Here is a 14,188-nt window from a genome sequence, read left to right as displayed (position 1 = left end):
ATTTTAATCTTTTCTATTATATATAATATAGAATTGTAGTCCCTGTTTATAACCTACAAAAGTTTTAAAAAGAATGTTCAAATCAAATAATAATATTTAAAGTAAACACTTTTAATTATTGATATTATTTGTGTTTCACAGAACTATTTTTCAACAATTTTAAATATTTATCAAAGTTTACTTATTTACCAGACAAATTTCACACGAATTTAAACTTTTTAGGCAATTTCTTTTAGTTTGGTATTGCAGCTTTTTTTATTTGGTGAAGAGGAAACAATATTCTAAATTTTTATACCCCCCCCCCCCCCCTAATCTTAGCTCGACTACCTAGTCATATAACCTAGCCTAACCTAAAAATTACGGACGGGGGAGGAGAAAAGGCCTTCTTTTAGTTGAAACGTAATGAAATGTGTAAAAATATTGATTAGGTTTTCTATGTAGACTTTACAAAATGAAAATATACACCCCTGGAAAACTAATATTTGATGGAGGGCCAGGTACATCCTCAAAAGTTGTGACTTGGATGGGGGGTGTGCTCAGTTTACCATCCCCAATCCTGGTGTACGCCAAAACCTGAATTAAAAGAAAATATTAAAATCTATCATGTGTTTAGTTTCTTTATAAGCATCCGCTTATCTTAATAGAAATTTATTATAAAAGCATAGTTGTTAAAAAATCAACAAAAAACATCTCACCTGTATAGAATATCTGGTGTACTTTTTCAGCTCAGTCAAAGTAGTTTGTCTTGTGATATTATTCTTAATATTCTGATACTTGAAGGGTACATCCTTGGCCCCGTAGTACACCTTGTACCCTTCAATAATACCATTCCGTTGGATTTTTGCAATTTCCCCCCATGTGACCAAAATGGTCGTTGATGACGTCACAGTAGCGTTAACAACACGTGGTCCGCTACCCGGAGTTGCCTCGTTTGTCCGCTCTACCACTGTGGCGCTAGCGTCACTGGTGCCGATGTCATTATAAGCTTGTAGTATAACTTCATACATTGTATATTCTTCCAGATCGTCAAGAACAAAAGAATTGGCAGTAGGATCTTCAATTGATACAGAATGAAGTTTAGATGAATCGCCCAAAATTCTGTAAGAAATGTTGTAGCCTCTGGCAACTCCATGCCAATCTTGTTGAGACAAAGGCGTCCAGCGGACGTTCAGCTTTGTAAATTCAAAGGCACGAATGGTAACATTCATTGGGGCATGCTTGGGCTTGGCCTGAATTGTCTGGAAGTTCTTAGTAGGATCCGAGGGCAGAGAACGTCCAACAACATTGCTAGCAACTAATCTTAACTGATATTCCATGTATGGTACAAGATTCTTAACAGTTATAGTTGAAGCGTCAGGATCAGAAATTTCATAAACAGTTGCCCATGACGCGTTGCGAGCACTGCTAGCTTCAACAATCCATTTTGTAATGGAGGAATTTCCGTCAAATCCTGGCGTGAATTGTAGAACAGCCGAAAAAGCTTCGATATTTGATACGGCTAGTCTTGTTGGTGGGTCGGGCAGCACAGGTTCCACTCCCGATTGAATTGTGGCAAAGCTGGCCTCTCCTTTACCAACCTCAGTCCAGGCAAAAACCTCCAGGGTATAGTGAGTGGTGGGTTTCAGCTGGGTTAGATAAAAATCTGTTTCTTCTGCAGTTAAATTCTTCTCCATAAGGGTGTGTATCTGTTCTTTAACCATATATCTGACGGTATATCCAAGAATAATACCGTTTGGCTTTTCAGGGGGACCCCACAAGACTTTGACGCCCCTATCTGTAATATCTTCAAATTTAAGGCCCTTGACGGGTCCGGGATAGTCTTGCTGGGTACGAACAAGCTCACCAACAGATCTTGCTCCGTCACCTTAATTAGTGTAATATTAGTATTTATTAAAGAAATATACATTATTTTTGGTATTTTTTATTGGTGAAATAATTTTTATTTTTACATTTTTTTGATAATTACAATAAAATCAATAAAAAAAGGAAAGGACAAACCCAGAAAAGAATCCTACACCAATTTTGTCTAGAAAACAGTTGAAGAATTTTGCAATTTAATCGTAGGGATAGAACAATGGACAATAATTATGTTCTTCCCATATAAGTAAGAATTATGAGTTAGGTAGCTGGCAAACTTAAGAGAGAAAGAAGGAATATAAATTTATTTAACTAAAATTGTCCATTTCTTCTTTGGAGAATTCAGTTTATCCTAAATTGTCCTATATGAGAATCAATTCTATTGAATAGCAAATCTATTACTAAAGCTGTAAACTTTCGTACCTGGGCTGGTAAAACAGAGCACAGTCATATTATAAGCTGTCCACGGGATTAAATCCTCAACTACGGCACTTTGTTCACTGAGTGGGGACAACAGGTTAGGATGAACGGTGACTGTTTTGTCTGGACGGTCCTGTGTATCTGGATCCCCTTGCCATGCCTGCAGCTTGTACCCCTGGTTAATTCCATTGATCTTCTGTGGATCAGGCGGCAACCACCATACCTGAATATTCATTTAGTAAAATAAATCAAAATTAGACAGCAAACAAGAAACAAAAACGTCGCAAAAAAAATTTAAATTGATTAAAACACATTGTTAGTATTTTTTATCTGTGAGGTTTTTGGATATTTTTTCAATAAGGAAAATTGATCAAAAATGCATCTTCTACATTTTTAATTAACTAGTGGCTTCGCCCTGAAATGGATAGGGGTAAAACACCCTTTCCTATTTTTTTGTGTTGTATATCTTAAGACAAGGAAAAATAAAAATTTTCTTCACACGCAAAATGTTTTATTGCAGAAAATTAAAATTAAAAAATAATCATGTAAAAGTTTAAAATTTGACATAAGTAGAGCAATAATGTACAATAATGTTTTATAACTTTCTTTTATGTTTCCCTTCCTTGCCATAAAAACAATTGTAAACGGCTATAAATGTTGATTATTGCATTATTTTTCATTAATAAATCATGTTTACACTTTTCTCTGACCAAAGTTAGCATTTTTATATAGAAATTTGTTTTTTTAATTAAATATTTCCTGATATTTTTATCAATATTATTGGACAATATTGGATAAGTAACAAAGAAACATGAATTTTTATGAAGTAACATATTTTTTATTATCAACGTATTTCCAGAAGAGACCAGGGTTGTCATTTTGGGCGAGCGCTTTTGGGCGGGCAGTTTTGGGCGGGCGGTTTTGGGCCGCCCAATATAAGGTCATTTTGGGCAGTTTTAGGCACCCCCCCCCTTTTGGGGGGAAAGAAAAAAGGGAGGGGGTTAAAAAAGAGGGGGGAGGGCATATTTATACTAAAGTAACAGGATGTGTGTCTGTTTGTTTGTGTGTCTGTGTGTTTGTACCGAAGGATCTCGCTTACCGCTGAACCGATCGGGTTCTCCTTAACAGGGTAGCTTCTCATAGGTTCTGGGAAGGTTTATAACTATTTTGGGGGAAATTGCTCCTAGAAAAAAATTACACTCCCCCAAAAACTTTTTTTTTAATTTTTTAAACTAAAAATAAAAATGGGGGGAGGAAACCCCCCCCAAAAAAAAAAATTATTCCCCCCCAAAAATTTTTTTTTACTTTTTCTTTTCAAAGCTAATATAATAATTGGATTATCAAATTTTACTCTCATCTCCTCAAGTGCCCTCAAGAGGCCTCTAGGGCCGTAGCCGCTTGTTAACTATATAAATTAGTAAGCTTTTTTGTATCAAGAGAAGGATTTTGCTAACTGCTGAACCGATATGGTTCTCCTTTCCAGTGGAGCAATATCAAAAAAAGTGCCCAATTCGACAACCCTGGAAGAGACTGTACAAAAGAAAATATTTTTACCTTAATCTTTCTAGAACCCACGGCCTCAGCCCTAACTCTGGTTGGTGGGGCACTTGGCACTCCCTCTCGGGTTTTTATCTTGATAGGTTCAGTATATACCCCCGAGCCCTTCCTATTATAGGCTGCAATCTGTACTTCATAATCTTTCCAAGTAATCAATTCAGTGATCAGATAGTTGCGCTGCGTTGGTTGAGATATGTTCCTGTAGGACCATGGTGAGTCGTGATAGCCAAACAGGCGGTAACGGACCATATAGCCCATAACCTCGCCGTTTTGAGCGTCTTCCGGCGGCGGTTGCCACTGAATCATAATCTCCGACTCTGACCGGGCGGATCCGACAAAACCGTGGGGTGGCGCAGATGGCGGCTCTTGTGGCAGGACTACGCGGTTGGAGGACAAGGAGGCGGGTCCCTCGCCGACACTGTTGACCGCGGAAACGCGGAAGGTATATGCGGCGGATGATCGCATTGTGTCCATTACAACAGATCTGTAAGTATTTTGATTGATAATTTAATGAAAAAGTAGATGTATAGATGAAAATTGGCAAAGTTAGGGGCAAAACTGAAATATACCCAGGGATCTTAAGTAATAAGACAATAAATTGATGTATATCCCCAATGATGATAAAATTTAAGTTTTGATTTAAAAGCCTGGACCAAGATGTATAAAGGTGTATACAGGTATTTTTACACACCAATGTCCCCTCCCTCCCTTAACATATGTTACGTGGTTTAATATTAAAAATCTTTCCTAGAGGCTGAGCTAATGTTTGACAAAGCCGTAATCCAGCTAAAACTATCTTCAGGTATGGGTCCCTCCTCGGGTACAGTCTGGTATTGCACTATGTACTTAATAATTGGACTGTTGCCGTCAAATCCTGGCGTCCAGCTTACATTGACCGCTCGGTGCTTCGAGCTGACGCGCTCGGCGGTCACGCTAAGCGGAGCGTAGGGCAGCTCAATAACATCCAGACGAGCAGTACGTTTGTCGTTTCCACCTTAACATAGAAAGGTATTTTAAACTAGATAACCCAAACTTTTTAATTACGAAGAATGTGTTTTATATTAATGACAGAATTATTGTTTTTTGTTAATAGAACAAACAAAGCTTGATTATAAATTTCTTTTAAATGCGTTTTGGGAGTAACCACCCTCCTTTAAGAAGAATAGTTTTCATAAAAACTGATGTCTTTTTTAAATGAGAAAAAATATTTCTGTACTTTATGTATGGAACCTTAATAAAATCCCTCTAAAATCCCCTCAATATTTCTAAAAAACTAACCAAAAAAAAAACATTGTTCTATCCCTAATATAGCCAAGGTATAAAAAATAGGTATCCTGACCTGAGCTGCTAACCTCGCAAGTATACTTGCCAGCATCGCTGGCCCGAGCCTCTGCCACCTGCAGCGTCCCGTCACTGTCCAGGTTGATCCGGTGAGTGGTCTTGTCCTGGATCAGTTGTCCCTCGTGATACCAGGATACCTATTTTTTTGTTATATTGCAATATTTCAAAAGAATTTATTATTTCATCACATAAGTCTAAGTATGGAGGATTTAATTTAACAATAAACTGCAATAAATGTATTTTTGTCATACCCCTTAAAAATATAGGTGTTAATTGACAACAAAACTGTAAATGCCAATAGGTTGACTGTATTTTTGCTTGTCGTAAAATTATTATGCACCCTTCGGAACAGTATTTTCATGAAGGGTAGAGGAAAAATCGTAGTAAAATGGTGCTTTTTTCAATATTGAACATAAGTTGTTTCATTAGCTTTTAAAAAGTTAATGATGTAAAAACAGGACGTTTTATTACGTTTTAATGAATAAACTTTTACTTAACTTTCTAACATAATGACGTTTTTGCTGCATTTTATGAATTTTTAAATAACATTAATAATATCAGGAAATGCTAATGTACATTTAAACTATTATATAAATACAAGACAAAAAAATTAGATAAATATGACTCTTTTCAGTAAGGCTTCGAAACCGATTCATATCCGCTGGATTAGCACCGATTCTAAGCCATACTGAAAAATTATGTATAGCAACGTATTACAATTTCCAGGAATATTAGAATAAAAATCATAGAATTAATACCAGTTTTGTTTACCTAGGCCTACGGCTCCTCGGGGCTGACAAAACTAGTTTTAATCTTATAAATTTTCATTTTAATATCCGTGGAAAGCTGTCTATGATTAAAACGGTGGGATAACTATTCCTATTAACTGTCCAGCAAAATGGCCTAAAACCTGAATAGGAGGTTTAGACAATTTTTTTTTGAGATCATAAAGTACACATCCAGCTACATTAGTATATAGAACATACAAAACTGTACCAAGTTTCTAGAAATGCCAAGCGACCAAAAAAAGTTTGGACAGAATATATCATCTCATGTTACACTTCTTTTTTCCACCTTGAGGTAAGGAAAAAGTTTGAAAGTTATGCAAGGGTAAATTTGTTAAAATATGAAGTTATATTAACACACACACATACACACACACATACACACACACACACACACACACACACACACACACACACACACACACATACTCACACACACATACACAGACTTACTGAGATAAACACATATAAACAGACACAAACAAAACTTTATTCTGTGGCTAAAAGAATGGCCACTAAAATATTTAACTTTATTTTATTGCAGGATGTCCTTTAAAAATGTTGTGATGTTTAGACACAAAAATTCAGATTGAAATCTTTAATAACTCATTAAATTCGCTAAAATTAAATTGAATAAATAATCACCCTTTTTACTTTGATTTAAACAATTGATAGTTGTTTTGATTCAAAAGTAAAAAAAATATTTTTTTCTATTAGAGGCCATATGCTAATTTATATGTATAATAATCCATTTTTTTCTGTTTCTCTAATAGAAATGAATAAAAACTAATAAAGAAAAGTGTACTCTAATGAAAGTTTAATTAGACCTTGCAACATCAAGTGTTTTATCACCCAGAAACATGAATATCAATACTTAATTAATCTATATTTAATTTTTCGGGTATAGTCCTTTCCACGACATCCCTCCATAAGGAGCGATTCTTCGTATTTTTAAAATGGCTTTTTATAGGTTGTTTTAGGTTAGGTTAGGTTATATTGTGTTAGGTGATTGCCCCACGGGGTTAGGTAATTGGCCCTGCAGGGTTAGAGCCCCCCGCAGGGGGTAGAAATAGGAGAAAAGCTACTGTGAAAAATACGAAGAATCGCTCCTTATGGAGGGATGTCGTGGAAAGGACTATACCCAATTTTTCTAGGTACATTAACACAGGACAGATATCTAATTTGTATAAGCTTACATTAGAGTAAAACAATCTGTGCCGGCTTTCAATTGGGTCTTTGAATATCAACCAATAACATCGTAAATAATTACATAACCAAATCCTACGAAAGGTCAGAAAGAAAATTTGCTAGCAGACGAAAAAGGTACGACACTGGTAGTTGTCAGGATTTTACATCTATTATTAGTACATTTATAATCCTTACAATTTCCTGTCAAAAATCAATTGTACTATAAAAATGAAAAAGGGGTCATAAATTAATAGCACAAAACCTATACATCAGATCCACATTAAAGAATATTATTATATCTAAAATAAAAACTTTGGTTACTGTAATATTACTTACTTAGGTATATTTATTAGAGTTAGATAAGAATTAAATAAAATGTTTTATATAACCTGAAATAATTTAAAAACTAAATGTTTTAATTTATGTTTGTATAGTACTGACAAAGGTAAAGTAAATTACACAAATAAAAATTCTATTTTGTTACAAGACGTAGGTACTATAATAAGTGGTAGGGTACATCAAAATATTTTAAAAATCTGACATCCCTAATTTGTTTTAGTTTAGTAATTTAGTATATACATCTAGAGGCCTAGAAGGGGTATGGTTTTTTCCAAGTGGGTTTTCTCTTGAAAAATTGGTGGTACCATCCCCAACGTAGTTATAAACCTTTCCAAGACCTATGAGAAGCTACACTGTCAAGGAGAATCTTATCAGTTCAGCGGTTTATCAGATCCTCTATTACACAAAAACATCCTGTTAGTTTTATATAAGGATGATATTATTACCCATTATCTTGAAATATTAGGGTTTATCAAATCAACAAATAAAGCAGTGGACAACCAGGGCTGTGCAAAACCCGGGTTTTTTTAAAAATACCCCGGGGTCGTGGAAAATAGGGGTTTTACCCGGGTTTTAGGGGTTTCTTGGGTTTTTTTTTTGTTTTTTTTGGGGTATTTTGGGTTTTTATAGTTTTTATACTGTAAAAGCTTGAATAATATATTATATATAATTATATAATATGTAATAGACGATTCTTTCTATGGCGCAGCGAGTTTCATAGTATTTTCACAGTAGCTTTTCTCTTATTTCTACCCCTGCGGGGCAATCATTACCCCTTAACTAACCTAACCTAAAATAAGTAATAACCTATTAATAGCTACTATAAAAATACAAAGAAAACCACTGTGCCATGAAACCAATTAGGTCCATTCTTTTAATATTTAAAAACAGGCTAGGACATAAGCAAGATGAAAAGTTGGCTGCTATTTACAGGAAAAACAGAAAAAAATGCAAAAATCTAAAGATCTAAAGATCCTAAAACTGTACGTGCTTTTCTTGCTGGTATATCTCTTCCTGAGCCCGTTACAATGGCAAAATCAAGCACAGCAGTCTATTCCTTTGTTAAATACATGTAAGGGGTCAATGAAAAACATATTTTTTTTATATAAACAATGAAAAATAAACTTATTTTTGAAACAATTTTATTTTTTTTTAATAAAACCCCAAAAACCTAAAACCCTATTGTTTTTTTTAAGGTGGGTTAAAGGGCAAAAAACAGGGTGGGTTTTGGGGTGGGTTTTTTATCTGCCAACCCTGTGGACAACCCTAATTAATCCTTCTGTATTCTGTTATATATGTAGATGAAGTGTAACTGAATAAATTATTTGTGTGAGTGTAATCCTCACCCAATGAATGGATTAAAGAGATTATAAGTCATAGAGCATCCATCTACTGCTTTTGGAATTAGAAAGGTTAAAATTTACTCAATGCACGGCTTTAACTTTAAGATAAAGATTGCTAAATCAAAGAACCACCCATATTTTAAAAGATATTAAACATGTGTTTACTGCAGATTCAGAACTCGGACAGCTGCAGTTTCTATGTTATAAGAATCTGCAACTGCTTTCACTATTCGCAGTTTAAAGCCATTTTTTTAAACCGCAGCCGTTTCTCGAGGCTGATTCAGAAGTAAATTTATAATTCAGCTGAGGTCAAGCTGCTTTTTTACAAAAAAAAATTTGCAAGAGCTGTTTTGAGTATTGACTCTCTAAATTCTATAATCCCTTTAACATTATATTCGTGTCTATATAACTAAACATCATCACATTGAAAATAGAAAATTAATAAGGTTTTTACACTGAATAGCACACAATATCATAGTAATTCTTTTTACCATGAAAGCTAAACAATTCAAAACATTCTGTGGAAAAAATAAATTGTTGTGTCGAATGTTGTTATAAAGTCGGGTACACAGGATTATAATTGTATTTTTAGTTACTAGAGGTACCATCAAGGAAGGGCAGAAAAATAGCTTAAAACCATACCCGGACTTTTTATAAAAATAATACAGCCTAAAACCATGCCGGAACCTATGAGAAGCTTTGCTGTGAAGGAGAACCATATCGGTTCAGCGGTTAGCGAGATCCTTCGCTACAGACAAAAAATCTTACTTCTTTATATAATAGGATTTAACCTAGGAAAAAAAAATATTTTGATATTTAGGCTAATATAAAAAGTAAGTTGGTAAATTCTGTGATTTCTTAAAATATTAATAGTTATTTCTCGCATCGTATTATAAACGGCTTTCCGCGGATATAGAAAGTACAATTATGAGATTAAAACTAGTTTTTTTTAGCCCCGAGGTGCCGGAGGCACCGGCTAAAAAAACTGGTTTTAATCTTATGATTGTACATTTCTATATTCGTAGAAAGCTGGATATAAAACGATGCTAGACATAGTTTTTTCGTATGGATGAGAACCGGTTCCTATCCACCGGATTCGAATGGATACGAGAAACATAATTATAAAAATTTGATTTAAAAATTTAATCATTCTGTCTAAAAATTTAAAGAAGTTTGAACAATATTTAATAGTATATGCAGCAGGGATGATTATAAATTCTAAGTCCATGGTTGAGGTCATTTCATGTAATTTTACGCTCCTTAGTCTTTATAATTCAGTAAGTGTTTTTATAAGAGCGAAGCTTTATATCAAATTCTAACACATATGTATTTATACAGCAAAAACAATCTTCTACAATACAAAGTAGTAGATCTCGGTAACCACTGAACCGATCGGTTTCTTCTCTACTATTGGTCCTGTGGTGGTTTAAAGCTATTTTCTTGGGGGGTGGGACACCCCCAACCCCCCAAAAATGAAATTCACCCCCCTAAAAAAAAATTGGGGGGGGGGGGAGAAGTATGTTTCGGAGCACCAGAATTTTTTTTATATTTTTTTTTTAAAACTACCTCATGGGGCAAAGCCCCTAGAGGCTAGGGGCTAAGCCGCTAGTATTGTATAAAGTAGTAAGGTTTTTTGTTTGTCAAATTAGATCTTGCTAACCACTAATCCAGTCTGGGGCTATTTTCTTCTCCCCCCCTACAAGTGTAACTGCTATTGATGGAAAATTAAACTTAATACTTCACTACTTCGAAAAAGTAAAAATATCTATTTAGCTATTGTTGAATAAGCCATCATTGTTTTTAGTAGCCAAGCTACTCTATAATTCACAATGTCCGTCCGTCCGTCCGTCCGTAATTAATGAATTGGGAGAAACGTGATTTTCTCGGCTCCTATAAAAGATAGAAATTTTTTGATAACATTTCCATCATTAAGGGGCCCAATTAACTATAAAACATCAATGGCGGTCAGACTGCTTTTTAGCAGGTTTTAGGCTATTTTTTATATTTTCCAAATTTTCCCCATATCTTTGGTGTTTATGGTCCGATTTTCAAAATTTTTTCAGTTAAAGATATCAAAATTAAATTTCCCGTCATTTGAAGAAACAACAATCTACTTCTAAATCTACGTATTCCCATCCACAATTTTTTGTGCTTCGCTACTTATGGATGTTGTCATCCTTGTTTAAAAGAAAATTCTTGGAAATTTAAGCTAGTGCGAAAATGTTACAAAAATGAAGGTTATTTTTTTTGCAACAATTAAAATCTTTATGCAAAAATTTAAACATTCAGACATAGCCAAAACCATCATAAGGCCTAATCTGAAAATTGAATATCCTAAACCCATCACAGGACCTATATGAATCTAACTAAAAACTTGAAAATTATTGAAAACTTAAGCTTCAGGCAAAAAAACTATGATAAAAATATATGAATGAGTGACCTTTTAGACTTTGCCCCATGCTTAAATCATCCTAAATTGAATATTATCGTCTAAGTGGTTTAATTATTTATGGTACTTACATCCTCCTATCATAACCCTTACTTAAGCATTTTGTACAGTGGAATTTTTCTGGAATTAAAAAAAAATATTGATAAGTTTATCTAATCATTTTTATACTTCAATAATCCTTTTTAATATCATTGACAAAAGGCAGAAGTTAAATCCCGAGTTTTAAATGATTCAATTCAGAGAGAATCTAGCTTGAAACCATTTTCATTTAAATAAATATTTAAAATGGCAGTTTTTTTTATCTCTAGTGCAATAAACTGGCCTAAAGCCTAAAGATTGTGTGCAATCAATTCCACATGATTACATTATTAGCTTATCAAAATCGCAAATGATTACTAACCTCTATGCTTCAAGGGCCATAAATTACCCTTTCTATAGATTAAAATTATTGGTTAAAGAACATTAGTACAGAACAAGCCAATCCAAATTTTAAAAATGTACCCAACGATTACGATAACGTGAATATAATACTTTGGGTACCAGTGTAGTTTACAGCCTAACGTCCTCTCCCTCCCTGCAACCCGTGGAAGTGATAACACACCTCCAAAGCCTACATGGTGCAACAACTCAGTTTCATTATGATTCTCAATGAGTCTATCAACCGCAGGGATACAAGAAGGGAACAATAGAGGGTAAATTATTCCTCCAATAACTACAATATATTAGCCAGATGTATTATAGAATGCAATGCTTTGTACTCAGTAGGTTGGGGAGGGGAGTGCCATTAAGAAAAATCGTCCAAACAGTATTAGAAACACTTTAACCTGGAATATTTGCAAATTTTAAGACAAATCTTGTAATAAGATGCTTTGTTATCAGGATATCTAATGTCCTAACGCAGGATTGGTTATCAACCTGATTATTTAGCTGTTTATAAAATGATATCTACAATGAAAGAACACCTTGATATTGGAGGTCTGATCATCATACAAATTATGTTCTTTATAGCCTAAGATTACATACAGTATGTAGCAAGTATAGTCAGGTATATCAAGTTAACCCAATATTTTTTAAGGGTGATAATACTCCACCTCCTATAATATACATAACTAGCGGCTAAGCCCCTAGAGGCATCTAGCAGAACGTAAAAGAATTGCTTTTAGAACAACTGTTTGCCAAATTATTTTCTCAGTCGCTCGATGAGGTTAGTTATGTTTTTCTTGCGATTTCTCTTAAAAGGGTGTTGGTACCCTCCCCCCACACAGTTATAAACCTTCTCAGGACATATTAGAAACTACCCTGTAAAAAAAACATATAGGTACAGCGGTTAGCGAGATCCTTAGGTACTAACAAGCAAACAGATAAGACACCCTGTTACTTTATTGTAAGGATATTATGTTGCTCTATTACACACCCCTGTGGAATTCCTTTAATCTCATCAATGACCTAACCGAAACTTTTTTTTTACTTTTTTTCCACCTCTACTCAACCCTTTGATTGCACAACCTTTGCCTGAAAGTCTGGTGCATAGTAATAACAATACATTCTCCCTTCACTTAAAACTAATGTTATGTGCCATACACAGCAGCAATGAGAACAATTTTTATGAACTTGGTTATGATGCAGTTAGTCTTAAACCTTTAACTTTAACCTTATTACTTTTTATTAAAGAGAGCTCTACTCATTATTTGTAGTATGGTAAAATACACTTCTAACAGATGATATTATCCTAAATTGTCTATCATCATAAAGTTAACGTCCAACTACTGGCTATTATTCAAAGTGGTCCCACAAAAATAATAAAAATATTCAAAAAGTAGCAAAATTTTCTATTGAAATTAGCTACAAAATTTTCCTTTTTTACTAGATTTTTACTATTATGTCATGTTTTGTAATAAATTATAATAAATAATCTAATGCTAATTCAAATAATATTATCCATTTCGTATGGATACTTATAATTCAGACTATAGACCCTATTCTCTAAACAACTAACATTTTTAACAAAGTATGAGCAAAATTTATAATTTTGTAAAAGATAATCCAACAAAATATATACTTATAAATTAATGCAATAAAATGTTCAGTGAAATACAGCACCTAATATGTATTTTAAAGCCAAAATATGTAAATAAGACAATTTATCAATCAAATGCGGTATTTTTTAAAACTTAAAAACTAACATTAAATTAATTTAATTCTAGAATTCAACCTCACCCTACTTATTCCAAATATATGACCTAAAAATTAGTATCTTTAACTACATCATTATCTTGTAAATCAAGGTTAAATATTTAAGTTTGTACCAAAATGAACACAGCGGAAAAATATATCTTGATTGAAAATGAAATAATCAAATATGTTTTTAAATAGGATGAAAATTTGAAAACATTGTTTATTATATACTTTACCTTTTAAGAATTAACCAAAAAAATCTATAAAATTTAGAACCCTTAAATAACCTTTTTTAAAGGTATTAATTATACTTGATTTTATGTATGACATAAATTATTTATGATAATAATAATAATAGAATATTGTTAAATTATTTCAAAATTTGAATGAAATATTGCATAAATAAATTCCTGATAGTCGACATTGTTATCAGAGCTCACTTTACAGTACAGCTTCGCTATGTGGCCAAGAATAACCTGAAATAAACCAACATTTTCGCTTTGGATTTTGGTAAAAAATATTTGTTTATATATTTTGGTATAAGGACTTGTATATTTGTAACATGTTCTTTATTTCCTGAAAAAAAAACTTTGGGGACTTATATTAATTAGGTTATACAATTGCTTCTCAACTGTAATCTGTAATAATTGTAATTTGCAGAAAGAGTAATTTTAATTGGTAGTTTAGTTTTATCAAACAGACAGACTGACAGATCAACTACGCCACCAAAATGG

The 14,188-nt window shown here is 33.5% G+C and overlaps 2 protein-coding genes across 3 annotated transcripts in view; one reads left to right on the top strand and one right to left on the bottom strand.

Annotated features, from left to right (window-relative positions):
• The window catches only part of sdk (sidekick cell adhesion molecule), a 214,935-nt gene that overhangs the window by 27,186 nt on the left and 173,561 nt on the right, over positions 1 to 14,188 (bottom strand). For both annotated transcript variants that reach the window (XR_013882967.1, XM_080173856.1), the window contains exons 9-15: positions 13,867 to 13,932; positions 5,174 to 5,314; positions 4,584 to 4,828; positions 3,832 to 4,320; positions 2,281 to 2,500; positions 696 to 1,864; positions 470 to 573 (exon numbers count right to left, since the gene is read on the bottom strand). Coding sequence is in view for 1 of the 2 variants with exons in the window: in XM_080173856.1 (XP_080029982.1) it covers positions 470 to 573; positions 696 to 1,864; positions 2,281 to 2,500; positions 3,832 to 4,320; positions 4,584 to 4,828; positions 5,174 to 5,314; positions 13,867 to 13,932 (2,434 nt within the window). In the remaining variant the exon portion in view is untranslated. The remainder of the gene's footprint in view (positions 1 to 469; positions 574 to 695; positions 1,865 to 2,280; positions 2,501 to 3,831; positions 4,321 to 4,583; positions 4,829 to 5,173; positions 5,315 to 13,866; positions 13,933 to 14,188) is intronic.
• LOC145329580 (matrix metalloproteinase-9-like) overlaps positions 1 to 14,188 on the top strand; it is a 142,414-nt gene that overhangs the window by 43,373 nt on the left and 84,853 nt on the right. The window lies entirely within an intron of this gene.

Source organism: Acartia tonsa, chromosome 10 (assembly GCF_053477335.1).
Source record: "Acartia tonsa isolate MP-2025a chromosome 10, ASM5347733v1, whole genome shotgun sequence".
Taxonomy (NCBI): Eukaryota; Metazoa; Arthropoda; class Copepoda; order Calanoida; family Acartiidae; genus Acartia; species Acartia tonsa.
The sequence above is the reverse complement of the archived record's forward strand: the minus strand, read 5'-3'. Positions and strand labels throughout refer to the sequence as shown.